General features: G+C 45.9%; 1 protein-coding gene across 1 annotated transcript in view; it reads left to right on the top strand.

Annotated features, from left to right (window-relative positions):
* The first annotated feature begins 250 nt into the window (after positions 1–250).
* The window catches only part of SLC6A4 (solute carrier family 6 member 4), a 45,708-nt gene continuing 18,648 nt past the window's right edge, over positions 251–27,310 (top strand). The window contains exons 1-7 of the mRNA XM_054573261.1: positions 251–436; positions 21,837–22,289; positions 24,174–24,308; positions 24,761–24,980; positions 25,787–25,925; positions 26,405–26,539; positions 26,905–27,008. Coding sequence (XP_054429236.1) covers positions 21,947–22,289; positions 24,174–24,308; positions 24,761–24,980; positions 25,787–25,925; positions 26,405–26,539; positions 26,905–27,008 — 1,076 coding nt within the window. The 5' untranslated portion in view covers positions 251–436; positions 21,837–21,946. The remainder of the gene's footprint in view (positions 437–21,836; positions 22,290–24,173; positions 24,309–24,760; positions 24,981–25,786; positions 25,926–26,404; positions 26,540–26,904; positions 27,009–27,310) is intronic.

Here is a 27,310-nt window from a genome sequence, read left to right as displayed (position 1 = left end):
GTTTGTGTGTGTGTGTGTGTGTGTGTGTGCGCGCGCGCGCGCGTGTGTGGGGGTGTCTGCGCGCGCGCCTGTGTGTCGGGGAGGGGTCCTCTACCTCCCCGGGCCCAGCCCCGCCTCCCCTTCCCACAGACCTCCGCCCTGCCGCCCCCTCCCCCCGTGAGCCCTCCCAGGAGGTGCCCCCACCCCAGGAGGGACGCCGAGCCGGGGCTGTGGGGAAACGTGAAGTTTGCGCGGCTCAAAATGACGCAAAAATTCTTGAAGAGCTCTTTGGCCGCGGATATCTAGAGATCTGACCATGTGAGGGGCCGAGAGTACAAATACGGCCGCTTGAGCGCAGCTCCCGCACAGGCAGCGGTCGCCCCCGGTGCCTCGAGGGTGCGAGGGTCGCCCCGCCTCAGTGCGCTCTGGGACCAGCCTCTCCACGGACTCCCAGCAGGTGGGTCCGCTTTCCTTCTTGCTTCTAACCCATACTTCTTTGCAGAACTTCACCCCTGTCTGCCGCAGCGGCCACCGGCGAGGGCGTCTGTGCCCCTGAGCGGGGGGCGCCCGGATCTGCGGCCGCCCTTCGGGAAGGACGAGTGTGGACTGAGTACCAGAGGAAAACTCTGTAAGGATGGCCTTAGGCAAAGTCTGTCCGGCGCCTGGGGAAAAGTTGCTTTAGGTTCACCCCATAGCTCCTGCTTGATCTTGACTTACTGCCGTCGCGTGTCGGTGGCTTTGTGCAAAGGCATTTCTGCGGGGAGAGTTCTGGTGGACCTAAAAGCCCAACTAGAGAAATCTCTGAATGGCACTTAAGTGGGACGTGCGCTTGGGTTGTTTTCACTGGCAGAGTCGCTGCACGCTCAGACATCTCACCGGCCATTCAGAATTTATGTGAAGCCCAAACCCAGCCAGCTCTTTTATGCGGCTGAAGTGTGTGATCATCGGTTGCTTGAAAAAATGTGTGCGTTCAAGTTTCAAATTTGTTTTTGAGAAAGCTCTTTGGAGCTGAAGAAAACTAAGTATCACATTTCCTTTTGCACTGGGTCTTCTGCCGAATGAATTCCTCCTTCCATTGGGGTTCTAAAGACTTGGAGGAGGGTAGAATTTCTGAGTCAGACATAACAAAGGCTTGTGTGTATGTATTTTTATGGTCAATTTTGTCCAGAATAAAACGAACCAGGTCAATGGATTATTTATGAGCCTGCTAGCTCTCATCATAGTAAGATGAGAGCACATCTTTAATGTGTTTTGCCTTCAGTTACAAGGCAATGAGTGTCTAAGGAAGCAACGTTGGGATATGTGTTTTCTGCCAAGGAGGGGCACTCTGGGGCGTATTCGTGTTTGGGATTCTAGGAGTACAGGGAAACGCACCGCTTGGGCTTTTTGTCCCATCACTTTCTTCTGTGTGGAGCCGCTGACGCCCAAAGGTTCAAGATTGGGGTGGAGGCGGGTTCTTTGGGGCTTGTGCAAATTAACAAGCCTTTGGGGGCATGGGTTTTTCTGTTTTTCACTGAACCTGAGTGAGAGCAGATTGAGACTGCTTCACAATGAATCAAAAGACCCCTCCGCACCCTGGCGATCCATCTAGGACATTTTAGAGATGTAATACCAGCACAGATATTCAATTCATTTTTTTTCCAGTCTCCTTGCTTAAGAAATACATATATAAGCGGTGGGTGGTGGCGTGGGAGTAGCGGTGGGATACGTTGAAGTTTTAAGAAATCGGTGAAAACCTCAGAAGTTCCTCTTTTGGGGGATTTTGAGATGTCTGAGCATTTTGATGAAAGTTGGAGAGACCTGGCAAAGAGCTCACCAATGGGTGAGATGGCAGTGGAATGGGGTGCCTGGCTGGCTGGGGGTGCGGTGGGGTGTCGTGGGGCGCGGGGTGTCTCTTACATGAGGCTTGCAAAAACGCTGTGGGTGACCCTGCCAGAGAGAAATGCAGGTAATTCCCGAAGCTAAGCCAACAAGTGACAGTTCTTTATACTCGAGGAACGGCATAACTTGAGAGAACAAAGGCAGGGCTGCCTGAAGAAGTTTAATTTTAATTAAGCTTAATGAATCAACAGGATATAGTGATGACTTGACTTTTTAAATAAAAATGCCTGGATGGCCAAAGGGGAAATGCAGTCATTTTCCTGTCACTTTAAGAAATCACCTCGTACCTTTGTTATTCTGGGTCGCAGAACGGCCCCTCTGGGTCTCTGAGGCATCAGTTTAAGTGAGGGGGAGGAGGAGGAGGTCGTGCACAAGAGGATCTCCAAGTCTCCCGGACTCATTCTGTGACAGGGACCCTAACCTTTCTGCTTTAAGCAAATACAAGTCGAAGTGATGGGGCAAAATGCCTGAGGGCCAGGACTCTCTACCCAGATGTTACTGTCAAATCAGGGTCCTCTGGGGACCTCCTGGGTTTCACTCTAAGGAGGAGGCTTTGCACACTCTGACACATGCAAAAGTCAAGTTCTGCACCTCAACCATGTCCCACCACCAGGCCCAAGTTCGCCGACTCCCTGCGTCCTCTTTGCAAGATGCCCAGGGTGTGGTGCAGTGGAAATGGCCTTCAGCCAGGGCTGACGTGGGCTGTATGACTTTCTTTTCAGGCACTGGGCTGTCGCCAATCGGATACACTCCCTGAGGTTTGTACACAGAACAGGCTGGATGTGTAGTCAAAGGTCTGATAAAGTGCCCCGTCCCTCATTCCTGAGGCACATCACGCTGACTTATGCTGCTCCTGTGAGTCCAGGCGCTGCCACCCCAACCCTGGACCAAGGGTCCTTGTCAGTTTCTGGGTTTAACTGGACAAAAGAGCACCCTAAGGAGAGCAAACTGTCATCTTTCTAGGAGGGACCTCAGGTGGAAAACAGATGAAACTAGCCTTTAAAAAACACTTGATATGAAGGATTTCCCCTGAGCAGGGGCATGAGCTGCCTTTCTAGGTGGGCACAAGACCCGCTTTTGGCTGATATGGACCCCTCATTTCTAGGCAGAGCTCGTCACTCTGACTTGGGCCCCCCTTCAGAAATGGCCTCTGAGTGGTGCCACTGTGAAGGGGGCATTGCCTCCAGCCTGACCTTTGTCCATGCTCGCTCCCTGGGAAGATGACTGCCCATTTACTGAATGTCAACAACACGTTGTTAAGCCCGAGTGGTTTCCCAGCCCTGTATCTGCTGGGGTGACAAAATGAGTAGAGATAAGGCAGCCTCGTTTTCTTCTTTCCTTCGGCTCTCCTGGCTGGAGCCTGGCAGCCGCCCCCTCGCTGCCAGCCCAACCCTGGACCAAGGAAGGGTTTATTTGTTAGTGGGTATTTAAACCATAGGCTTTTAAAAAGCTGCAACTAGATAGCCTCCCATTAGCCTCTGAACTGCAGAGTGAGAGATGAACCGTAACAAAATGGAAACATGGAGACGATGACCCAGGACCAGCTCAGTGGCAGATGGCACGGGGAAGGTCTCCTGGGATCCTGAGGTCCGGTTCTTCGTATCGTCATTTGACATAGGGAGGGAAGTCTACGGCCATACCACCCTGAACGCGCCCGATCTCGTCTGACATAGGGAGGGAAGAGGTGAGAAGGGGCTTGGGACAAGGTCAGGTGGCAAATCTGAGAGAGCCAGCATTCTCTGGGAGCACCCAGACCTGGAGGCTGGTCGGTGGGCTCGGCAGGAGGGAGCAAGTTAGTGGGCCTTTGCCCTATTGTGTTTTTATGTGGTCTTTCTGGGCATATTCAAGAAAAAAAGAACATTCTATTTCCGTTGTTACTGAGCTGCTGAATGAAAATAGAATAAACTGAATCTTTTGCTCTAAGAAGCTCCCTCGATTGAGGGAGGGGCAGCGCTGGAAGGGCCTTGGAGGGGATCTGCTCCAAGTCCCCTGTGGCTTGCTCAAGCTCGCCCACAGCCGGAGGACACAGCCAGGCCTGGAACCTGAGTCTCAGGCTTGCCTTTCTTTTTTCTTCCCTGGGCGTGTTGTTTTTAAACACTAATCTAGTTAGCTGGCTCTTGCCCTTGTCTCAGAGGAAAAGAGCCGGGGCAGGGAGGAAAGGGGAGGGAGGGCTTGGGGGAAGAGGAGATAGGCTATTCTGGGCGCACCACGGCAGCAGGGAGATTTGACCCACTGGAGGTTTCCCAGCTCCTCTGAGGGCCAGAATTATTTTTCTCCCCTGACTTTTTAATTTTGAAAAATTTCAACTGAAAAGGCAGAGAAGTGGTCCGGTGAACCCTCACCCAGATTCACCAGTTAACACTGTCACATTTGTGCATGTAGTTTCTCTAATTCTACTCATGTCTAAGTTTTACACATGTAATGTACACATGATTTGATACATTGTATATATTATATGATATAATATAATAATTATACAATTTACATATGTATATAATTTTTGTGTTGAACCCTGGAGAATTTGCAGACATCCAAATACCTCTCCCTAAATACTTAACCCCGTGTCTCCTAAGAACAAGGGCATTCTCCTAATAACCTAGCTGCATTATTATCACAGTTGGGAAACCTAACATTGATAAAGTATTATTATTGACTACACAGCCCATATTCAAATTTTCCCCACTATTTCAATGATGTTCCTTTTAGCTTCGAGGGTTACTTTTTGAGACTGGAAACTTGTAGGGATTGGGAACTATCTCTTGCCCTTATTTCAGTATGTCTGACAACTACATTGGTACTGGGTCGTGATGAACTGCTTTTCATGAATGTCCCCAAACTGCGTGTGTGGCTCCTTGTAAAGCTCATTTCAGAACTTCTTGACCTAAGAGTATAGGCATCTGCAATTCAAGCAACAACATGCAACTCACAGACATCTTGTGGCTGAAGAGGTGGCCACAGGGGGCACCCATCACCCTGTCCGCTCTGCTGCCGGACCCTGTCTCTCCCCACACTTCACTCTCCCACCCGGAGAAATGGACCCCGTTCCCCCTCTCCTCTCCTCTTCACCACTCGGGTTTTATTTAATTGCACCTCAAATCCCTTTCTCCTCCTCTTCTCTCTCCCGCCTTGCTCAGCTGCCACAAGTAATTCCACCTTCATTTCGTAACACACTTTCCCTGGGGCTGGCTTTCCTCTCTCTCCTCCCTCCTCTCCCCGTCTTGGCTCCCTTTGTGGGTCTAATCCTGTTTGTTTCACACAAAAGTCCTCTTGTAATATACCTATGTTAAGGAAAAGAAAATCTGTTTGGAAATGCTCCTTCGTTTTTTAATCTCAATTTTTATTTATTGCATAAATTGCATTATGACAACAATAAAGGAGTGTTTAGAAGGCGTAAGTGACGCTCCTAATCCTGCTTACTCTAACATGTCACTGTTTGAGTTTCCCAAGTCCCCTCTCTGGCTAGTCCACATTGAAACATATGACAGGGACAGACTGAATGCAGTTTTGTTTTCTGCAAATGGTTAAGTTGTGAAGTAAAGAGTAATAAGGAATTCATGTTATCAACTTCTGAAGCTCATTTTTTAAAGTTATATTTTATTGCCTATGCTATTACAGTTGTCCTAATTTTTCCACCTTTTCCCCCTCCACCCAGACGCCCCCAACTCCCTCAGGCAATCCCCACGCCATTTTTCACATCCATGGGTCATGCACATATGTTCTTTGGCTACTCTATTCCCTATGCTGTACTTTACATCTCCATGACTATTCTGTATCTACCAATTTGTACTTCTTAATCCCTTCATCTTCTTCACCCATCCCCCTAACTACCCTCCCCTGTGGCAACCATCAAAGCATTCTCTGCATCTGTGATTCTGTTTCTGTTCTCATTTGTTCATTTATTTAGGTTTTTATATTCAATTGTTGATAGATATGTATTTATTGCCATTTTATTGTTCATAGTTTTGATCTTCTTCTTCTTAAAGAAGACCCTTTAACATTTCATAATACTGGTTTGGTGGAGATGAACTCCCTTAGCTTTTTCTTGTCTGAGAAGCTCTTAACCTGTCCTTCAATTCTAAAAGATAGCTTTGCTGGGTAGAAGAATCTTGGTTGTAGGTCCTTGCTTTTCATCACTTTGAATATTTCTTGCCAATCCCTTCTAGCCTGCAAAGTTTCTTCTGAGAAATCAACTGAAAGTCTTATGGGAGCTTATAGGTAACGAATTGCTTTTCTGTTGCTGCTTTTAAGATTCTCTCTTTGTATTTAACCTTTGTATTTTAATTATGATGTGTCTTGGGGTGGGTGTCTTTGGGTCCATCTTGTTTTGGACTCTGGGCTTCATGGACTTCTTTCTATGTCTATTTCCTTCACAAGTTAGGGAAGTTTTTGGTCATTATTTTTTCAAATAGGTTTCCAATTTATTGCTTTTTCTCTTCTCCTGTCAACCTCATGATGCAAATGTTAGTGTACTTGAAGTTGTCCCAGAGGCTCCTTACACTATCCTCATTTTTCTGGGTTCTGTTTTCTTCTTGCTGTTCTGATTGGTTGTTTTTTGCTTCATTATGTTCCAAATTGCTGATTTGTTTCTTGGCTTCCTCCATTCTGTTGTTGATTCCCTGTAAATTGTTCTTCATTTCAATTAGTGTATCCTTCATTTCTGACTGGATCTTTTTTATGCTGTTGAGGTCCTCACTAAGGCCCTCGAGCATCCTTATAACCATTGTTTTGAACTCTGCATCTGATAGATTGCTTGTCTCCATTTTGTTTAGTTCTTTTTCTGGAATTTTGTTCTGTCCTTTCATTTGGGCCATATTTCTTTGTCTCTTCATTTTAGCAGCCTCCCTTTGTTGTTTCTATGCATTAAGTAGAGCTGCTATATCTCTCAGGCTTGAGAGAGAGGTCTAATGCAGTACGTGTCTTATAGGGTCCAGTGGCACAGCCTCCCCTATCATCCAAGCTGGGTACTCAAGGCATGTCCACTGTGTGGACTGTGTACACCCTCATGTTGTAGTTGAGCCTTGATTGCTGTTGGACATCCAAGGTCAGCTACTGCCTCTGTCCTGTTCATGGTCACACAACATTAGCTACAAAGCTATTGGCAGATGGCTGCTACATGTGCTGTGCTTAGAGGTTTCTAGGCAAGACCAAGTTGTGAACCAAGGCTGGCTGCTGCTAGTGCTGGGTTTGGGGCCACTTAACAAGAGGGACAGGACTTGCTGAAGCCAGATGCTGTTTATTTGAGAGAATTTAAGAAAATCTGAAGCATGGACCAAGACAGGCCCTTTGTATGGAAAAGCTTGGAAACAGCTTGAGAGGGCCTGAAAGTTGATTGTGGAGGAGCCTCAGAGAATCACCAGGGTGTGGCAAACAGTGTGAGCCAGGCTGATGGAATCTCAGATAGATATGGCACTGGCCTGCCAGCTCTTTTGGGGGGAGGGCTCGGAAAAGGAACAATGGCCTCTACCAGCACTTCTGTCTGGAAGAAAGCTCCCCCACAGCTCTCCTCCTGATGCTGGACAATTCACTTCCTCCCTGTATGTCTTTGATGCCTTTCAATCTGCTGCCCCCATGCTGGAACTCGTAGGGAGTGAGTTGGAGTAAGTTTATGCATGGGCCCTTTAAGAGGAACCGTCTAGGATTCCAGTGGTTTCTACCTCCTGCAGTCTCAATCCTCATTAGTTTTTGCAGGCAGAAATTATAGAGACTTATCTTCTGGGCACTGGAACCTTGGGCTGAGGGGGCCAGGTGTGGGATATCCCTCCGGATTTTTATCCACCACACATGGGTTTGGGACCAGCCCTTTCCATGTCTACTCCCCTCCTGCCAGTCTTGATGTGGTTTCTTCTTTAATTCCGCGGTTGTAAGACTTTCAGCTCAATTTCTGATGGTTCTGAATGATGGTCGTTCAATAGTTTAGTTGTAATTTTGATGTGGTTGCACGAGGAGGTGAGCTGTGTGTACCGACACTGCCATCTTGACCGGAAATTTAACTTAGAAAGCACTTTGAAGGTGCGTAAAAGATACCTCCAGGTAATCTATATAAGAGTTTCTGTACTTCTTTGTCCTTCTGTCCTTCAATTTAGTTCCCTTCAAGAACCATAAAGAACCCTGACCAGTGTGACTCAGTTGGTTGGGTGTTGTCCCGCGAAGGAAAGGGTCCCTGGTTCATTCCCAATCAGGGCACATGCCTGGGTTGCATGTTCAGTCCATGACAGGGAAACATGCAAGAGGAAATGGATCGATGTTTCCCTCTCACATCGGTGTCTCTCTCCCTCTAAAAATAAATAAATAAATATATATATATTTTTTAAAAGAAGCAGAAAGAATGTTAAAAAAAAATAAAAAAGAAATAACTCCTCATCAGTTTCATTGTCAATCTACCCCTTTTGTAGTAGGTAGCAATGTGTTCTACAGCTCACATCTTAGATAATTTAGTATTTTTATGGTTAAACTAGGATTCTGCAGTTCCCGGGCCCTGTGCCGAGAAAATCTGAAATAGCCCCTCTGTGCCGGAGCTCTGCTGTGCACACACCGGCTCGGCAAGTATCGAGCACAGAGGCGTATGAGCCACGGCCCCTGCTTCCGGGGGAATGCAAAGCCAATCTATGCAGAACAAAACAAACGAACAAAATACTCATAATACATGATAATGATGAATGATGGGGTAGACCGAGATCATCTTGGACTGTGGTGGTGAAAGGAAGCTTCATGGAGGCGGGTGGATAGAAACTGAAGCCAGGCCTCCTCACAGGATGCAGGGTCATTAGAGGGAGCGAAGGTGAAGGGTGAGGAGGCTTGCTGGCCCTCCTGCCCCTGAAAACCTGGAGTGCTTGTGAAAATTCAGCACCCACACGAATCTCTTGAATTAGACTCCCTGGGAGCACAGCCCAGAAATCTGCTGTTTACAAGTTTCCCAGTAACTCCAAGCCATGGACTGAGAGGAGCAGGCACACACCAGTGAGTTCCAGTGGAAGGGGAGAGAGGCCCCAGCTTTCGGCTCAAGCTGCCCGCTTGTTGTGCACTGGGTTATGCATCACTTAGCCTTGCGCGCCTCTGCTTCCCTGACTGGAGTGTGAAGCAGAAGAGTAGAATGGGTTGCATATGCATGGTGGTGTAGTGACCATCACCTCAGAGTTAAGTGTCTTTCATACTTTAAAAAAAAAAAAAAATTTTTATTTATTTATTTTTAGAGAGGGGAAGGGAGGGAGAAATAGAGGGAGAGAAACATCATTGTGCAAGAGATTCATCATCAATCTTGCCTCTAACACATCCCCAACTGGGAACCTGGCCTGCAACCCAGGCGTGTGCCCTGACTTGGAATCAAACCAGTGACTTCAATCCTCAGGCCCCGGCACTCAGCCCACTGAGCAACACCAGTCAGGACAATTTGTCATACTTTTATTTAATTTCCACAACTGGTCTGTCCCCATACATGGTCTGTTTTATACACGAGAAAATGGAAGCTCAGAGAGGTTAAGCAACCTTGCCAAAGTCACATAGCCAGTAAGGGGTGGATCTGGGATTCCAGAGCAGATCTTTGAGACAGGAGAGCTGTGAGGTGTGGACACACGAGAAATATAAAGTGATACCTCAGGACTTGGCTGCTCATATTCACTAGAGGAGGGCTATTCATGCCTATCGAGGCCACATCCATTTCTTTTTATTTAAGTCAAAATGAATAATCCATTGTACTTTTGACCAGACTCTGGAGTGATCTCAACCCCACCACCAAAGGCCAATCCTCAAGATTTTACACTCTGTGTGGAGAGAAGCTTGAAGCTATCTTCCTCCGGGCAGAGAAAGTTCTGGACCAAGATCCTGTTTCTTTCTCATGGTAACCAGCCCAAATGGCCCTGGGGTTTTTAGCCTGTTTAATTCCTCTCCAAAAAATTAACCTGACTGTCTCGTACAAAGAATTCTTTGAGATGACTGTGATTGTAGAGCTCATTTCTACTTGTGTCCAAAAAACAAGCAGATTTTCTCTACTCTCTCCATTCATATCATGAAATCTCTTTATTTTGTTTTAAAGGTAAGACAGGAATCCCTGTGACCTCTGACCTATGACACACACCTCAAAGAACTCAATAGTCAAAATCAGATATTTATATTTTACCTTGCTTCAGTGCAGTCCATTAGTACTCATAAGAATACTATTTACCTCTTTATAATAATAGCTACTTTAGAATTAAAGCTATTCCTTGATTCTTTCAGGTTGAAAGTTTAAGTTCAGAAGTTTTAATTCTGGTCTTGTCTTAAAAAAAAAGTCCCTTCAACACATATGAATCCCCCTTCTTACACTGTAGAGCTTATGAGCCAGAATCAACTTACATTCAGGGCCCTGTGACAGAAACTGGCCAATAAATAACAACAAAAGGAAGGCTCTTAAAACCTGAGGGTGCCCTGACTGGGTTGCTCAGTTGGTTGCACCATCATCCCATACACCAAAAGGTTGTGGGTTCAATCCCCGGTCAGGACACATACCTCGGCAGCAGTTTCAATCCCTAGATGGTATGCGTTTGAAGGGGTAACCCATTGATGTTTCTGACATCGAGGTGCCTCTCTCTCTCCCTCTTCCTCTCTCTAAAATCAATAAACATATCCTCGAGTGAGGATTAAAAAAGAAAAAAAGCAGCAACAACCTGAGGGCTAGACGAGCTGCATCACATCCTCAGAGACCTTGGTTTACAGTGGGAGGTACAACAGCATGAAAAATAGCACCAGCCTCCCCCTCCTCAAGCGTCCTGTTTGTTGTCTTTCCCATCAGATTTTGGTTTGGACCCTGAACGCCATGTAGGCAGGACTGTGCCTGCCTTGCCTCCAAGGACCTAGCACATAGCAGGCAAACCTGACATCACTGCCCAGTTAGGTTGGATCCATGGCAGAATGCCGGGTTTGGTATTTACCATGTTAGCTGGTGTCTGAGCTCTGTAATTCCTGTCACCCTTGGTAGGTGTGCCTCTTGGGACCTTTAGACTCCCTTTGAATAGTGAATGCAAATTGCCACTTGGCTATATGACCTGTAATTAATCTTATCTCAGTGGTAGACCTGTAACTCACGGTGGTTTTGTTTTGTTTTTGAAATGGAAATCGAGCTGCTGAGAAATGAACTCACTTTGATCTCCCCATGTGAAGTCAAAGTCCAACATTTCTGTAGTGTTTCTGCTCAGATTGTGCTGATGAGCATCAAACAGACACGAAGGGGCAGGCGTTTCCAAACAACTGGGTGGTTCCATGACTAATCACTGTAACTGTAATTACATACATGTTCAGACACTGGTTCCCCTGGCTACAGAAACAGGGTTTGTGGAAAGAAGAATGGAGATTTGATCAGAGGTTTAAATAGAAAGTGTCCTTTTTACTAAGGGGGTGGGGCAGTGTGGCAAATTAGCCCAGTCCCAGGGCTGAGAAGAACGAGTGGGAACGGGGAGCCCACTGTCAGCCCGTCAGCTGCACCCCTGCTGCCGCTCGTGTGTGGAGATGTGGGGAAGAAGCTCCTGCCACTCAGCTGTCATCCCACCCAGGAGTGTGGCCTGGGACCACAGCGTATATTCAGGGTGCAAAGGAAGAAACCTTTTCTAGCCATGGAGACACTCCAAGCCTGAGCGGAGGAGGTCACAGCTGCCATATTGACCGTTTGCAATCTCTCTACCCAGCAGGATAAAAATATCTTTCAAAGAAGAGAGCTTTCAAGAGAGAATTCTTGGAAACCAACCTTAAGGACTCTGACTTCTCTATTCCTGGGCCAGCTTGTTCTCAGTCACTGCTATCTGCTGGCCTCAGTGGTGAGAGCTGGTCAGTGCTCCATAGAATCAGGAACCTGGGCAAGGAGTCGCGATCCACAGGCAGCATCCTGCCGGCAGAAGGGGTTCCAGGCCAGGCCATCTGCTCCTGGCAGACCGATTAGTAGCCGGTCAGGAGAGGCCTGGGAGTGAATTGGAGAAAAGATATGTGTCTCTACCAGTTTAGTGGCTTCAAGTGGCTGTGACTTCTGTTTGCAACCCAGGTTCTGTGATCGGGGTGGGAGCACAATAAGAGAACCCCGGAAAGCAGAGCTGAATGGAGAAAGACCAGCCTCTGGGGCGAAGCAACCTGAGGTGACGAATTGGCTGAGGGATGTTCTTAACATGTTTTCTTACAACTCAGGCCATTTTAACCTGCTGATAATTTTTTGTTTTTAAAGTTCTGCAGATATTTCAAGAAATGAGACCTTTGTAATGCTCAGAACAAAAATAGGGAATAGTGTATATTCTTGTAGTAGCTGCTCATGACAGTTGCCAAGAAATCAAGATCAGATGCCTTGGGCGCTGAGCCCCTGAGGACCCTAATGAACACATACTGCCCCCTAAAAGTTCACGAACACACACATTTTCAAACTTCCCTGCAGAGCGCCCCAGGGAGAAAGTCAGTGAAACCTAGAATAAATCACCCGACCCCTGAGGCAGGAAGGTGACGAGTCGCTGGTATGGCTGAATGTTCGTTCCCCTCCCAGTGTATCCTCGGAGAGCGATGATGTTTTCCTTCCATAGACCATGGCAGCCATGCCCAAGAAAGGTTGGGTGATGCTTTGCTCTTTGAGCTTCAATTTAAATGAGAGGAAAGTTGCGGTACTACAACTTTCCTCTCACCGGAAGAAGGAAATTTTGGGTATAATTTTGAAAGTAGAGAAAGAAAGATCAGGCAAGAGGGGCCTCAGCTGGGGGCGGCCTCTGTCACTGAGTGCCATCTGGCACTTATCGTAAAGCTCTTTACCTCTGCCATCTGGTCTTCCAGTTCTTGGGCGTTTAGTGTGGAAATCATGTTGCTGATAGAGGCCAGGGAGCAGCGCAGAGGCCTCCTTCTTCAAACAACACAGCCAGGGACCACCAAGTGCAGGTTCCACTTAGTTGTATATTTAAATGTATTGGCATCTTATAAAAATGAACTTTAAAAAGTTTCTTGGCCTCATAGTTACTTATAGTGAGTGAGAAGATATGTGGTTATTTTAAAACTTCATCAAGTCCAGTTGAGGTTCCAGGGGAGGGGGAAGCAGGGAGAGGCTGGGCAACAGCATAAACAGGAGAAGGATGGGGTTTTATCTAGACCATTCTTTGTCAGAAATTTGTATTCTTCTATGAGTGGTGTTTGTATCCTTGAGCTCAGGAAAGGGTCAGGCGTGGGAACCAAACAGCTAGATAAGGTAGAACCCAGGACACCTACTCGACCCCTTTACACACACACACACACACTCACACACACACACACATACACACACACTCACTAGCTCCATAGAGCTGGTTTCTGTCTTGTCATATTTTTGGCAACAATAAATTCCTTAAACATTTTTATTTTCTATTGTACAGAAAACAGAACCCAACAAACAAAACTCCACTTACCTGTGTCCCCAGGTGTTCATGTCTAATCCTTGCCAATATTTATGTACATAGTCATCAGTGAGGATCTACACCTTCGTGTTCTAATTTTTCACTCATTACATGTTTGTCTTTGCATTTCCATGTGTGGATAGTTAAATTATACTCACTGGAAGCCTAGAGCAGGTAGGATGCATACACTGCCCTGTTTATTAGCTACCAATTCCTAGCCATCCTCCCACTGTGGGATTTGGAAGGGCTAGGATAAACCTTTGCATTAGGAATGGGGGCGGGGGGCAGTCATCCCTGGATGTCTTTTGCTACAAAGGTGTATGATCTGAGCTAAGCAGAAACATGCTTCAAATTCAAAACTGTTTCCAGAGTTTGAAAAGGTCAGGCCCAGAAGAAATGAAGTTAGCTGGAAGACTTTTGTTGCTTACTGCTTTATAACAGGCCATAGGTTTAAAGTCCAAAAGGGCTCTTCTTCCTACCCCACGTTTGACATTTCAGACCTCAACCCAGAGCAGAGAAAGCTCAGCTGACTTCCCTGCACGTTAGCCCGTGGCAGTGATAAGCCCCGGGGTGGGGTGGGAGGTGGCCCCGCCTTTCTTACCTGTGGGAACAGACATACCAGCCATACCGGCATCTGTAACCACTGAGCTCCTTTCCCTGGCTCTTCTTCCATGGATGAGAGGTGCCCCGCAGCCCACTACTGCAGAATAACAAGTGGATTAGCCACAGGAGTTGCTGGGAGTGCCAAGAAGAATGAATGGTGAGCACCAGCGCCGTGTAAGGCCCAGTAGGACTTGCAGAGGAGTAATGGGAACAAAGAAGGGAGAGGCACAGATGGACTGGACACATCCAGAAGCAGCTAGAGAGTGCTCAAAGGCTTCTGAGAGCTGGGTACAGGGAGAGTGGAAAGTCTGCAGCTCAGGAGCTGGGGGTGCCTCACAAAGGGTGGTCTTTTCAATTCCATCGTTCGCTCTTTTCTTCTTTAAGTCACATCTGTAGTTTACACAAAATACACAGTGAGTGTGCAGCTTAAATGATGGAGAGGGCTGTCCTTATCTACTTGCAGGCCGAAACTGCCTCTTTGTTTATTTTTCTTTTCCCAGCACAGCAGCCAGGACAAAGTAAGTACTCTGGAGAGCCTATCTGAAGCGACCCTCTTCTTAACATTCTTCTGAATTACTGGTAAATGCCAGCATGAGATTTCAGTCCTATAGTTAAGTCAATACTTTGTTCTTAAATGAAGCCTGTGCAGGACCTTGATGGTTTGCTGTCTATTTTTGTTTCTTTTGTTTTTCCCTTTTCAAATTAATTGATTGGGGTGTGAAAGATGTAGTTGATTTTGTTGACTCTCAGATAGAAAATAGAATGTCTCACATTAACAGATGCATTTATAATCCTATTAACTAAGGTAGTTTAACGTGTACAATGAGCAGATCCAAGATGGCAGCGGAGTAGGTGGATGCAACACTTACCTCCTCCCAGGACCCAACTAGAATTACAAGTAAGTTATAGAGCAATCAACCTGAATAACAAACTGAAGACTAGCTGAAGAGAAGTCATAATCAGGAAGTTACATGAGAGGCCACATCAAGACTGGTAGGGAGGGTAGAGACATGAAAAGGCCCCATTCCCATGAGTGGCTGAGTTCCTCGAGAGATAGCACAGCTGTAAAGGTTCCCCCTGAGAAGCCTGGGGTCTCAACCCCAAGTCAGGCTCCCCAGCCCAGAGCACCAGAGCCTGGAAGACATGCCCACGTGACATCTGGCTGTGAAAGTCTGAGGGAATTCTGTCTGCCAGGGAGGGACAAGAGTCGGCCAGAGACGGAGGTGTCCTCTTAAAGGGCCAATGCACAAAATCCCACTTGCAGCTACTCACCCTGGACCCTGGTGGAGGAAGGGTGAGCGGACTGGGGTCATGTGAGGAGCAACTGGGGTTTGTGGTTCTGGGGAGAGAACTGAAGAGATAGCTGCCATGATATGTGTGCTAAGTCCATCTTCCATACCACAGATAGCATCTTTCTTGGGGGGAGTACTCCCCTCCAAACAGCATCAGCCTGGGGAATGCAATAGCCCCACATTCGTGACTGCCTGTTGCCCCTCCCTGCAGAGATTGAGCCCTGCTGGGAAGGCACCTGCCTGGACCAGAGTGTAGAGGTCTGGGAAGGCTCAGGGGGTGTCAATGACTGAGATGTATGGCTTTGGGGCGAGGGCATTCCCACACTTTCCCATGAACCTGACTGGTGCCTCGCTTTCACAGGAGATCGCTCTCCAGGCTCCTGGTGGCCCCGCCCTCCCAACAACAGGTGGCTCCACCCTACCAAAGTCTGGGCAGAACCCTGGACAGACTCAGTGTGTGGCTCTGGGATGAGGGCCACTCCTCCCACTGTCCCTCAAGCTTGACCAGTACATGCCCCTCATGGGAAATCCACTAGCCCTATTCTCCTGATTCCCAGAAGTCCTGCTCTGCTGAGCTTGTGTCCCTGGCAGAATCTGGGACAGACTGAGTTGCGTGGCTCTAGGACAGGGACCATTTTTTCCCCCACATGCCCAAGCAGCACAGAGCCTTCCTTCATGTGGTCAAATCTTGGTCTGTTTGGGCCTGATAGACTCTGTTGGTCTTACCCTGACAACACTCTAAAATCCCACCCCATCACAAAGGTGTGCAAGCACCCAGGGAGTAGCATTAGGCTTGGTATATCCTGGGACATTTGCTGAGTGGCCTCAGACCCAGCATTGGCACCAAGTCTGAACCTGTATCAATTTGGTAAACACCACTCTCCTCTACCTAGTGACTCACTGAGAACCTTCCTCATGTAAGTCAGGTACCGCCAGAGGCTCTTTCAGTGACTGAGTTTAACAGGCAGCTGCAGGCGGAGACAGGTGGAAGCGGATCTCAGGATGCATTGGGATTTTGTTGACCTGCCCCTGGGCCTGGTGCTGGTAAAAGCTGACCTAGGTGTACAGCTTGGTCCTTCCTGTGCACAACCAGATCCAGCAGAAGCAGCCACAAACTGTGGATCACTTTGTAGCTCCAAACAGGTTGTTCAGGGCTAGCCACAGACAGCATGTGACATTGGCCAGCCCCCAAATCTCTGTCCAGAGGCCCCAGAATCAACACATCCAGTGGCCAGCTTCTGAAAACATTAGAGCAGGATCCAAATAGCTTCTTAAGCAGCATATCTAAAGAGAGATCTTGGCAGGTTTCAGCTCCTGCAGAGGGGAATTCTGTTTCATGTAGTCAACACAGGCACAGCAGCTCACACATTATAGTCGAGGTTGATCCTCAGAGTCAGTCAGTCTGAGGGTAGACCCCATGCACAAATGAGCCAATAACAATCAAAACTCAATTACAATAGGAGGGACCACATAACCCGCACAAGGGACATTCGTGGACCACTCAACTCAGGTGATTGAGGAGACTGGGTCAGTGGATTCCCCAGAATAACTAGTACATAAGGCCACCCTATCAGGACTAGGAGCCAAAGCAGATCTACCTAATACATAGAAACAAACACAAACAGGCAGCTAAATTGGGGAGACAAAGAAACATGCCCCAAATGAAAGAATGGGGGAAATCTGTGGTAAAAAGCTAAATGAAATGGAGGTAAGCAATTTATCAGATATAGAGTTCAAAAAATGGTCATAAGGATGCTCAAGGAACTTAAGGAGAACTACAACAGTGTGAAAAGGACATAGAAACCATAAAAACAAATGAGTCAGAAATGAATACAATATCTGAAAGAAGAATACACTGGAAGGAATAAACAGTAGGTTGGATGAAGCAGAGAACTGAATCAGTGATTTGGAAGACAAGGAGCAGATAATACCCAATCAGAGCAGAAAAAAGAAAAAAGAATTTAAAAATTCTGGATAGTTTAAGGGATCTTTGGAACAACATGAAGTGTAATAGCAACCATATCATAGGGGTACCAGAGGGAGAAAAATGAGAGCAAGGGATTGAGAACCTATTTCAAGAAATGATGAGTGTCCTGGCCAGGTATTTCAGCTGGTTAGAGCATTGTTTCAATATGCCAAGGTTGTAGGTTCGATCTCCAGTCTGGGCACTTACAAGAAGCAACAAATGAATGTATAAATAAGTAGAACAGCAAATCGATGTTTCTCTTTCTCTCTCTCTCCCCCTTCTCCCCTCCCCTTTCTAAAATCAATTTTTAAAGAAGAAATGATGACTGAAAACTTCCCTAACCTGCTGAAGGAAAAAAACACATGAGTCTAGGAAGTACAAAGAGTCCCAAACAAGATGAACCCAAAGAGGCCCACACTAAGACACATCATAATTAAAATGGCAAAGGTTAGGACAAAGAGAAAATCTTAAAAGCAGCAAGAGAAAGATAGTGAGTTACCTACAAGGGAGCTCCCATAAGACTGACAGCTAATTTCTCAACAGAAACATCTCAAGCCAGAAGGGATTGACACAAAAGATTCAAAGTGATGAAAAGCAAGAACCTACAACCAAGATTACTCAGCGAGGTTATTATTTAAAATTGAAGGAGAAATTAAGAGCTTCCCAGACAAGAAAAAAAGCTACAGGAGTTTCTTGTCACCAAACCAGTTATTACAAGAAATGTTAAAGGGACTTCTTTAAGAAAAAGAGGAAGGAAACAAAGAAGAGGGACATAATTAAAAGAATAAAATGGCAATAAATATGTACCTATCAGTAATCACTTTAAATGTGAATGGTTTAAATGCTCCAATCAAAAGGCAAAGAGTAACTGCATGGATAAGAAAACAAGACCCTTGTATATACTGTTCACAAGAGACTCACCTCAGAATGAAAGATGCACACAGACTAAAAGTAAAGGGATGAACAAAAATATTTCATGCAAATGGAAAGAAAAAAAAGCTGGGATAGAAATATTTATATTTGACAAAATAGAATTTATAGAAAATGCTATAGTGAGACAAAGAAGGACACTACACAATGAGCAATTCAATAAGAGAATATAACCCTTGTAAACACTTACACACCCAACATAGGAGCACCTAAATATATAAAACAAATTTTGATGGACATAAAGGGAGAAATGGTAATACAGTCAGAGTAAGGTATTTTAACATTCCATTAACATCAATGGATAGATCTACCAGCCAGAAAATCAACAAGGAAATAGCGGCTTTAAATGATACACTAGATCGGATGGATTAAATTGATATCTTCAGAGCATTTCACTCCAAAGCATCAGGATATATATTCTTTTCAAGTGCACATGGAACATTTTCTAAGGTAAATCACATGTTAGGACACAAAACAAGTCTCAATAAACTTCAGAGGATTGAATTCATATAAAGCATCTTCTCTGACCATAGTGGTATGAAACTAGAAATCACAAAACTGAAAAACACACAAAGACATAGGGGATAAATAACATGTTACTAAACAGTGAATGGGTTAATAATGAGATCAAGGAAGAAATTAAAAAAATACTTTGAAATAAATTAAAATGAGAACATATAAACACAAAATCTATGGGACACAGTGAAAGCAGACCTAAGGGAAATGTATTGCATTACAGACCTCTCTCAAAAAGTAAAAACTCAAATAAACAGTCTAACTTTACACTTGGAGGAACTTGAAAAAGAACAACAACAAAACCCAAAGTGGGTAGAAGAAAGGAAATTATAATAGAGATCAGAGCAGAAATAAACAGAATAGTCTAACAATATAAAAGATCAATGAAATGAAAAGATGGGTTTTTTTTTAAAAGACAAACAAGATTGACAAACTTTTAAAAGGGGACCCAAATAAGTAAAATCAGAAATGAAAGAGGAGAAGTAACAACTGATACCACAGACATACAAAGTAAGAAAATATTACAAGCAACTATATACCAATAAATTGAACAATCTGGAAGGCATAATAAATTCCTAGAAACATACAATCTTCCAAAACTTTAAGCAGGAAGAATCAGAAAATTCAAACAAACTGATTACAATGATGAAATTGAAGCAGTAATCAAAAACCTTTGACAAACAGAAGTCCTGAACTGGATAGCTTCACAGGATAATTTTACCAAACATTATAAGAACTAACATCTATCCTTCTCGAACTATTTTAAAACATTTGAGAGAAAAGAAGACTCCCAAGCTTATTTTATGAGACCAGCATTATCCTAAACCCAAAACCAGATAAAGACACTACAAAGACAGGAAATTGTAGGCCAATATCCCTGATGAACATAGGTGCTAAAATCCTCAACAAAATGTTAGCAAACCTGATCCAGCAATACCTTAAAAAGATCATACACCATGATCAAGTGGGATTTATTCTGGGGATGCAAGGTTGATACAATATTCACAAATCAATCAATGTGATATACCACAGAAACAAAATGAAGACTAGAAATCACATGATTATATTAATACATGCAGAAAAAGCATTTGATAAAATCCAGCGCCCATTTATGGTAAAAACTCTCAGAAAAGTGGGAATAGAAGGAACATACTTCAGTGTAATAAAGGCCATATATGACAAACCCACAGCCAACATCATACTCAGTAGGCAAAAACTAAAATCATGTCCCTTAAGATTGGGGACAAGAGAGGGATGTCCATTTTCACCACCCTTATTCATCATTGTACTGGAAGCCCTAGCCACAACAATCAGGCAAGAACAAGAAATAAAAGGCATTCAAATTGGAAAGAAAGAAGTAAAACCATCATTATTTGCAGATGACATGATATGGTATTTAGAGAACCCTAAAGATTCTACCAAAAACACTACTAGAACTGATAAATGAACTCAGTAAAGGAGCAGAATACAAAATAAATATCCATAAATCAGTTGCATTTTATAGACCAATAATGAACTATCAGAAAGGGAAACTAAGAAAACAATTTCATTTACAATTGCATAAAAAAAATAAAATACATAGGAATAAATTTAACAAAAGATGTAAAAAATCTGTAATCTGTATTCAGAAAATTACAAAACACTGAAGAAAGAAATTGAAGAAGACACAAATAAGTCGAAGCATGTACCATGTTCATGGCTAGAACTAACATCATTAAAATGTCCATACTCCCCAAAGCAATCTGTGGATTTGATTCAATTCCTATCAAAATACCAATGGCATATCTCACAAAACTAGAACAAATATTCCCAAAATTTATATGGAATCTCAGAAGATCCTGAATAACCTCAACAATCTTGAGAAAGAAAAACAAAGTTGGATATCAAACTACACTACAAGGTCATAGTAATCTAACAACATAGTACCAGCATAAAAACAGACATACAGATTAATGAAACCAAACAGAGAGCCCAGAAATAAACTCACACCTTTATGGTCAATTAATATTTGACAAAGGAGGCAGGAATATACAATGGGGTAAAGATAGCCTATTCAATAAATAGTGTTGGGAAAATTGGACAGCTATGCAGGGGAAAAAAAGCAAATTAGACCACCTCCTTACATCTTACACAAGAATAAACTCAAAATGGATTAAAGACTTAAGTGTTAGACTCAAAACCATAAAAATCCTAGAAGAATATATGGCAATAAAATCTCAGACATTTCTCATAGTAATATTTTTTCTGACATATCTCTTTGGGCAATGGAAACTAAAGAAAAATAAGCAAATGGGACTACATCAAACTAAAAGGTTTTTGCACAGTAAAGGGAACCATCAGCAAAATACGAAGATAGCCCACTGAATGGGAGAACGTATTCACCAAGGATACATCTGATAAGAAGTTAATATACAAAATTTATAAAGAACTTATGTAACAACACCAAAACAAAAAAACAAACAAAAACCAAACACCCCAGTTAAAAATGGGCAAAGGATTTGAATAGATAATTTTCCAAAGAGGATATACAGATGACCAATAAATATATGTAAAAATGCTCAATGTCACTAATCATTAGAGAAATGCAAATTAAGACCACAATGAGCTATCACCTCACACCTGTCAGAATGGCTCTCATCAATAAATCAACAAACAACAAGTGTTCGTGAGGATGTGGCGAAAAGGGAACATTTGTCCACTTTGGTAGGAATGCAGATTGGTGCAACGACTGTGGAAAATGGTATGGACTTTCCTCAAAATATTAAAAATAGAACTGCTTTATGATCCAGCCATTTCACTCCTGGAATATATCCAAAGAAACCCAAAACGCTAATCCAAAAGAATACATGCACCCCTATGTTCATTGCAGTGTTATTTACAATAGCCAAGATTTGGAAGCAGCTTAAGTGCTCATGAGTAGATGAGTGAATAAAACAACTATGGGACAATCGCACAATGGATTACTACTTGGCTGTGAAAAAGAAGGAAATCTTACCCTTTGTGACAGCATGAATGGACCTGGAGATTAGTATGCTAAGTGAAAAACATGAGTCAGAGAAAGACAAATACCATATGATTTCACTTATACATGGAATCTAATGAACAAAATAAACTAACAAACAAAATAGAAACAGACTCACAGATACAGAGGACAGACTGACAACTGTGAGGGAGGAGGGGTAATTGGGGGTCTGGGTGAAAAAAGTGAAGGGATTAAGCCAAAAAAAAAAAAAGATGTATGATGAGTTAATATCAAAACCAAGTAAAAATGCCTAATTTAATTCCCTTCTCTCTATGCCTTTCAAACAGAGCTGTCCATCCCATTGATGTAAAGCCCTGAGGACCCAACAGACTGTAAACCAAGAATTCAGTTCAGGTCCTTGGCAGACGGGCATCAGTATCATCTACTAGACGACAGCATGGAGACCACACCTTTAAATTCCCAGAAGGAGCTGTCAGTGTGTAAGGATGGAGAAGACTGTCAGGAAAATGGAGTTCTACGGAAGGGTGTCCCCGCCCCTGGGGATAAGGTTGAGTCCGGCCAAATCTCCAATGGGTACTCAGCGGTTCCGAGCCCCAGTGCAGGAGATGACACTCAGCACGCCATCCCGGCTGCCACCACCGCCCTAGTGACTGAGGTTCACCATGGAGAACGGGAAACCTGGGGCAAGAAGATGGATTTCCTCTTGTCGGTTATTGGCTACGCTGTGGACCTGGGCAACGTCTGGCGCTTTCCCTACATATGTTACCAGAATGGAGGGGGTCAGTATCATGGGCCGCGAGCAGGGGCTCTGACCCGGGGGTGGTCTGTAGAGCCTCTTGGGAGGCCAGAGGATGAACCATCTTTTCTGCCTTGTTTAACTGATAAGAGTCTGGGAACACGATTGCTTAGACTTAGGAGCTTATCTAAACGAAAAAAATCTCCAGTAAGCCAGCACTGTAAGTCTCCATGTCTGAGGCTCTCTGAGCTATGAAGCTGGGTCAACTCTCCCAAACCTGACCTCAGCAGATTTTCGACATCATCTGTGCTCCATTTGTTGAAGAGCTCCCTTCTCATCCCTGCCTTATCCGAGCTCCACTCCCCACTCAGCGAGATGTGGGGATGACCAACAGCCCTGGGCTGAACTCCTTTGCTCCTGCTGGGAGGTTCTGCTCAGAGGAGTCGGAGAGGGTAGATCTGTGTAAGGCGAATTGGGAAGTAGACCCTCCTGAACCTTTGGGCCTGTGTGAGACCAGAGAAGGGTGTCAGCTCAGGTCCAGAGTCTTTTCTTGTTTCTTATTGATTTGAGAGAGAGAGAGAGGGAGAGAGAGAAATATTGATTTGTTGTTCCACTTATTTGTGCATTCATTGGATGTTTCTTGTATGTGCCCTGAGCAGGGATAGAACCCGCAACCTTGGTGTATTCAGATGACGCTCTAACAAACTGAGCTACCTGGCCATTGTCCATACAGCTATAAAGACAGTTCTTGTTCCCCAGGGAGGGAGAGGGGACCCAGTACTCCCTGTCTGGGAGGAGTACAGGTTGACATCAGCTTCTCTCCAGCATGAGAGGACTCGCCGTTAGCCAGAGCACTAAAGGGGCTGCGTCCCCGGTGCTGTTTCCTTATACTCCTTTCCCACAGTGCAGCCAGACAAGCAAACACTTTGGACAAATGCCACCACAGTAATACAACCATGGTTCTTATTCTCAATCCAGATTTCCCCAGAGTGATTGTAAATTAGCTTCACTGACTTCAGATTCCTAGGTTCAAAGCACTTTATGGGAAGGAAAGTTGTCTGGGGAAAATCAAGCCAACCCATTCTTCGAGCTAAAACTCAGGCTGCCGGTGACCAATCCTTACCTGGGCATCTCCATATTCTGCCTCAGCCGCGAGAGCCAAGGGACACCAGCAGCACCAGAGATGCAGCATTTCCGCCCTTTCTCTGTGACAAATCATCTCGTTCAGCCACACCTGCAAAAGTGGCTCAGGAGGGAGCCTTCTGGCTCAGTGGAATTACAGAAAGTAGCTAAATATCAATAATCAAGTGTCTGGAGTCAGGGATAATACTGATGAACGAAGACACTAAGTCGGTGGCTCATAGATTATCACAGCTGTTCTACAGGTTGACACAGGAGATCTGTGCCAAGGGTCCCAGACGCTTGTCCGAGTACTGGTTGCATCAGAATCACCTGGGGAGCCTCAGTTTTTTTTTATACCCATACCTGGAGCTTCTGCTTCAGGAAGGCTGTATGGGTGGGTGTTTTTAATCCCACCAGTGATTATGATGGGTGGCCCTCCCCAACCCTGCGATTTTACTGGGGAGGAAATACCCAGAAAGGGGACGGGGCCCCGGGCCCTCCAGGCAGTTAGAAGTGGAACTGGTCCCATTGCCAGTTCCGCCGACTCCCACACCCAGCTTTCTTTCAATTTCCTCTCTGCCTCCTCCAAAACCTGACCTCCGCCGTGGAGCTGTGTCCCCTACTACTTCTGGCACAGTACCACTGCCCGGGGAGCACCGTGTGAGGTCACGCAGCATAAGGTGGCTCCATGGAGCTTGAGTATCAGGTGGCTCTGTGATTCTCGGAATGGCCCCTGGTGTGCGGATCACTGGGGCCTTCCTGGAACAGATGCGCCGGGAGTAAAATTGTCTTTCATCTGCCTCAGGGGCGTTCCTCCTCCCCTACACCATCATGACCATTTTTGGGGGGATCCCGCTCTTCTATATGGAGCTCGCGCTGGGCCAGTATCACCGAAATGGATGCATTTCCATATGGAGGAAAATCTGCCCGATTTTCAAAGGTAACCAAAAGGCCTGAGTGGGCGGGTGGATGGGAGGATTTTCCAAAGAAGTGGTGATTTCCATCGGTGGACAGGGGAGCCAGAGACCTTCTGGAACCATTTAGACCTTCTGTAACCTGGGAGATAACTTGAGTACAGTAATTAAGTTTTTGACTGCTCAAGTGGTATAAGATTTTTAAAGGGAAACAGAATAAAAGGCAATTTAAACTAAATAGAAAAAAATTTAATGCATTAACCGCACACACACACATTTTTGAAACATGTAACCTTGCAAATACGGATAAGTCAGCACATTGCCACCTTCCCGCTGCCTCCCGGAGTCTTTGGGGGATGAAGTGAGTGGCAGCCCCCACCTTTCCCCTCCCCCGACTGCAGCGCCCTCCAAGGCCCTGTTTCAGTCTTTCACCGTTAGGCTGCCTTTCACACTTGGCGTCCCTCACCCTCTGTCCCAGGCATCGGTTACGCCATCTGCATCATTGCCTTTTACATCGCCTCCTACTACAACACCATCATGGCCTGGGCGCTCTACTACCTCATCTCCTCCTTCACTGACCAGCTGCCCTGGACCAGCTGCAAGAACTCCTGGAACACGGGCAACTGTACCAACTACTTCTCGGAGGAAAACATCACCTGGACACTCCACTCCACGTCCCCTGCAGAGGAATTTTACATGTAAGTGCCTGTAAGTGAGGGGGTGGTCTGTTGAGGGCAGGCCACACCCCCGGGGTTTGGCTTCTTTGGAGGGAGGCCCGGCAGGGACGGCCCGAGCCGGATCTGGAGCTGAGGGGCTCTCCCTGGAGTGCTCCGTACCCTAGCCCTCTGGGCCATCGGGCCTTTCCGATGTGTCATGCCAGGCGGCTCTAATGTGCCCAGGATGATCCTTACCTTCACATCTCAAAATTATTCCCTTGCTTCAAAACTCCCCTTCCTCCTGGACCTTCCTTTCAGCTGGGGTCATGGAAGGAAAGCCTCTGACCACTCCAGTAGTTTGAAACTATTCACATAGTTCCCTATTTTTCGTGCTCACTTCATGTAGGAGCCACCCTTTGGAAGAAGATGTGTGGAGAAGGGTGTATTCTTTAACGCTGGAATTTCAAGCAAGGGCAGCCCAAAGAGAGTGCTCGTTTGGGGTGGGGAAGGGGCCCACGACCCACACATACAAACCCTCCTGTCCTCCGAAGCCAGTCATGTCGGCCATGTTGCCTGGTCGGGCGGGTCCGAGCCAGGACAGGAGAGCCTGACTCTTGGTGTCTGCCTCTGGGCTGAGCGCGTTTCCCAGCTTGGTCGGCTGAACGTGCTGGTCTCTCCTTCAGGATGCGCAGAGCCAACCCCAGCTCTGGCTGCGGCTTAGTGACCACGTGGTGCTTGCAGTGTGGTGACCATGTCCTTTCTTGGCGCGTTCCTGCAGGCATCCTCGGCAGTGCACTCCGGTTGTGGTTCAGACCATCTCATGGGCCTTTCCTTCCCTTTCACCCCAGGCGCCACGTCCTGCAGATCCACCGGTCGAAGGGACTCCACGACCTGGGGGGCATCAGCTGGCAGCTTGCCCTCTGCATCATGCTGATCTTCACGGTGATCTACTTTAGCATCTGGAAAGGTGTCAAAACGTCTGGCAAGGTGAGGAGGACTCTGCGGATCCAGGCCTGCCAGCAGGCCCAAAGGATCTCAAACTCAGAACTCAGTAGCCCAGACAGCTGCAGACAGACAGGCGGACAGTGTTTCCTTCTATACCAGACTCGTTCCATGATACTCAGTCTCTCATCACCAAATCTGTTAGAAAGTTCTAGAAATGGGCCAATCCCAAAAACCAGTACATGATTTTTTTTTAAAAATTCCTTTAGCCCACTGGTAGTGTCACAATTAATAATAGTGGCTTTCCCCACTTCATGGATGGGGAGTGGGCGTAGAGGCGGTTAGTGCCAGCAAGCGATGAGTCAGATCCCTGTCCCATTCTAAAGGCTGTGACCTTTCTGCCGCACCACCCTGTCTCCTAAAATTACAGGAAAAAAAAGAGGTTGATCTTCTTTCTTGGAGGTTTTAAAAAATAACGGACACCAGCATCCACGTGGTGATAACTTGGGTTTCCTTGCTCACAGGTGGTGTGGGTAACAGCCACCTTCCCTTACATCATCCTTTTGGTCCTGCTGGTGCGGGGGGCCACCCTCCCCGGAGCCTGGAGGGGAGTTCTCTTCTACCTGAAACCCAACTGGCAGAAACTGCTGGAGACAGGGGTAAGGCAATGAGGGGAACGATGCGCGCCTCTCTGTCATTTTCCTAAGTGAAGCTGGTCCTCCAAATAGGACTGTGGCAACCACTAAACTTTGGGTTCAATGGCAAGTTCGATGACGATGCTTTAAATGAGAAATACAAGCATGAAAAGTACAGTTGAGGTCACTGGATTGGTTGATGCCTACGTGTTGTAAAGAGAAATCACATTTATTCGTATTTGGTATGAGGTCATCCCTAGAATGAGCCTTGAGAGCTGCCCCTTTGTGTCTGCACACAGCCACCTGGAGGCACAGGGGCGCGGGCCCTGCTGGCACCCGGCGGCGCCGGCCCGGCCCGCGGCCCTCACCCTCCGTCTGGTGTGTTCCAGGTGTGGGTGGATGCTGCCGCTCAGATCTTCTTCTCTCTTGGTCCTGGCTTCGGGGTCCTACTGGCTTTTGCTAGCTACAACAAATTCAACAACAACTGTTATCAGTGAGTATCAAGGGCCCCCCGAAGTAAAACTTAAAAGGGGGGTGAGTGTGAGCTGGCCTGGAGGAAGGCTGGATTCAGGCCGTGTTGACACTGTGACCCTCAGGGGTGCCACAGGTCCCTGACCAGTTCACCCATGACCAGAGCCTCACCCGGGGCCACTCAGGGGCTGAGAGAGGGGCCCCTCAGGGGCCCAGACCACTTCAGTTTTGTGAGAGTCTCTGTATATTAAAAAAAATTAATTAAGAAATTCTAAAGCAGGCTTACAAAAATTGCAACAGACACTAAATGTTTAGATTTGACTT

The sequence above is a fragment of the Pteronotus mesoamericanus genome, unplaced genomic scaffold (assembly GCF_021234165.1).
Source record: "Pteronotus mesoamericanus isolate MK-2021 breed Mesoamerican mustached bat unplaced genomic scaffold, CSHL_Meso_final contig_246, whole genome shotgun sequence".
Lineage (NCBI taxonomy): Eukaryota > Metazoa > Chordata > Mammalia > Chiroptera > Mormoopidae > Pteronotus > Pteronotus mesoamericanus.
Note: the sequence above shows the minus strand (reverse complement) of the source record. Positions and strands in the feature narration are given on the sequence as shown.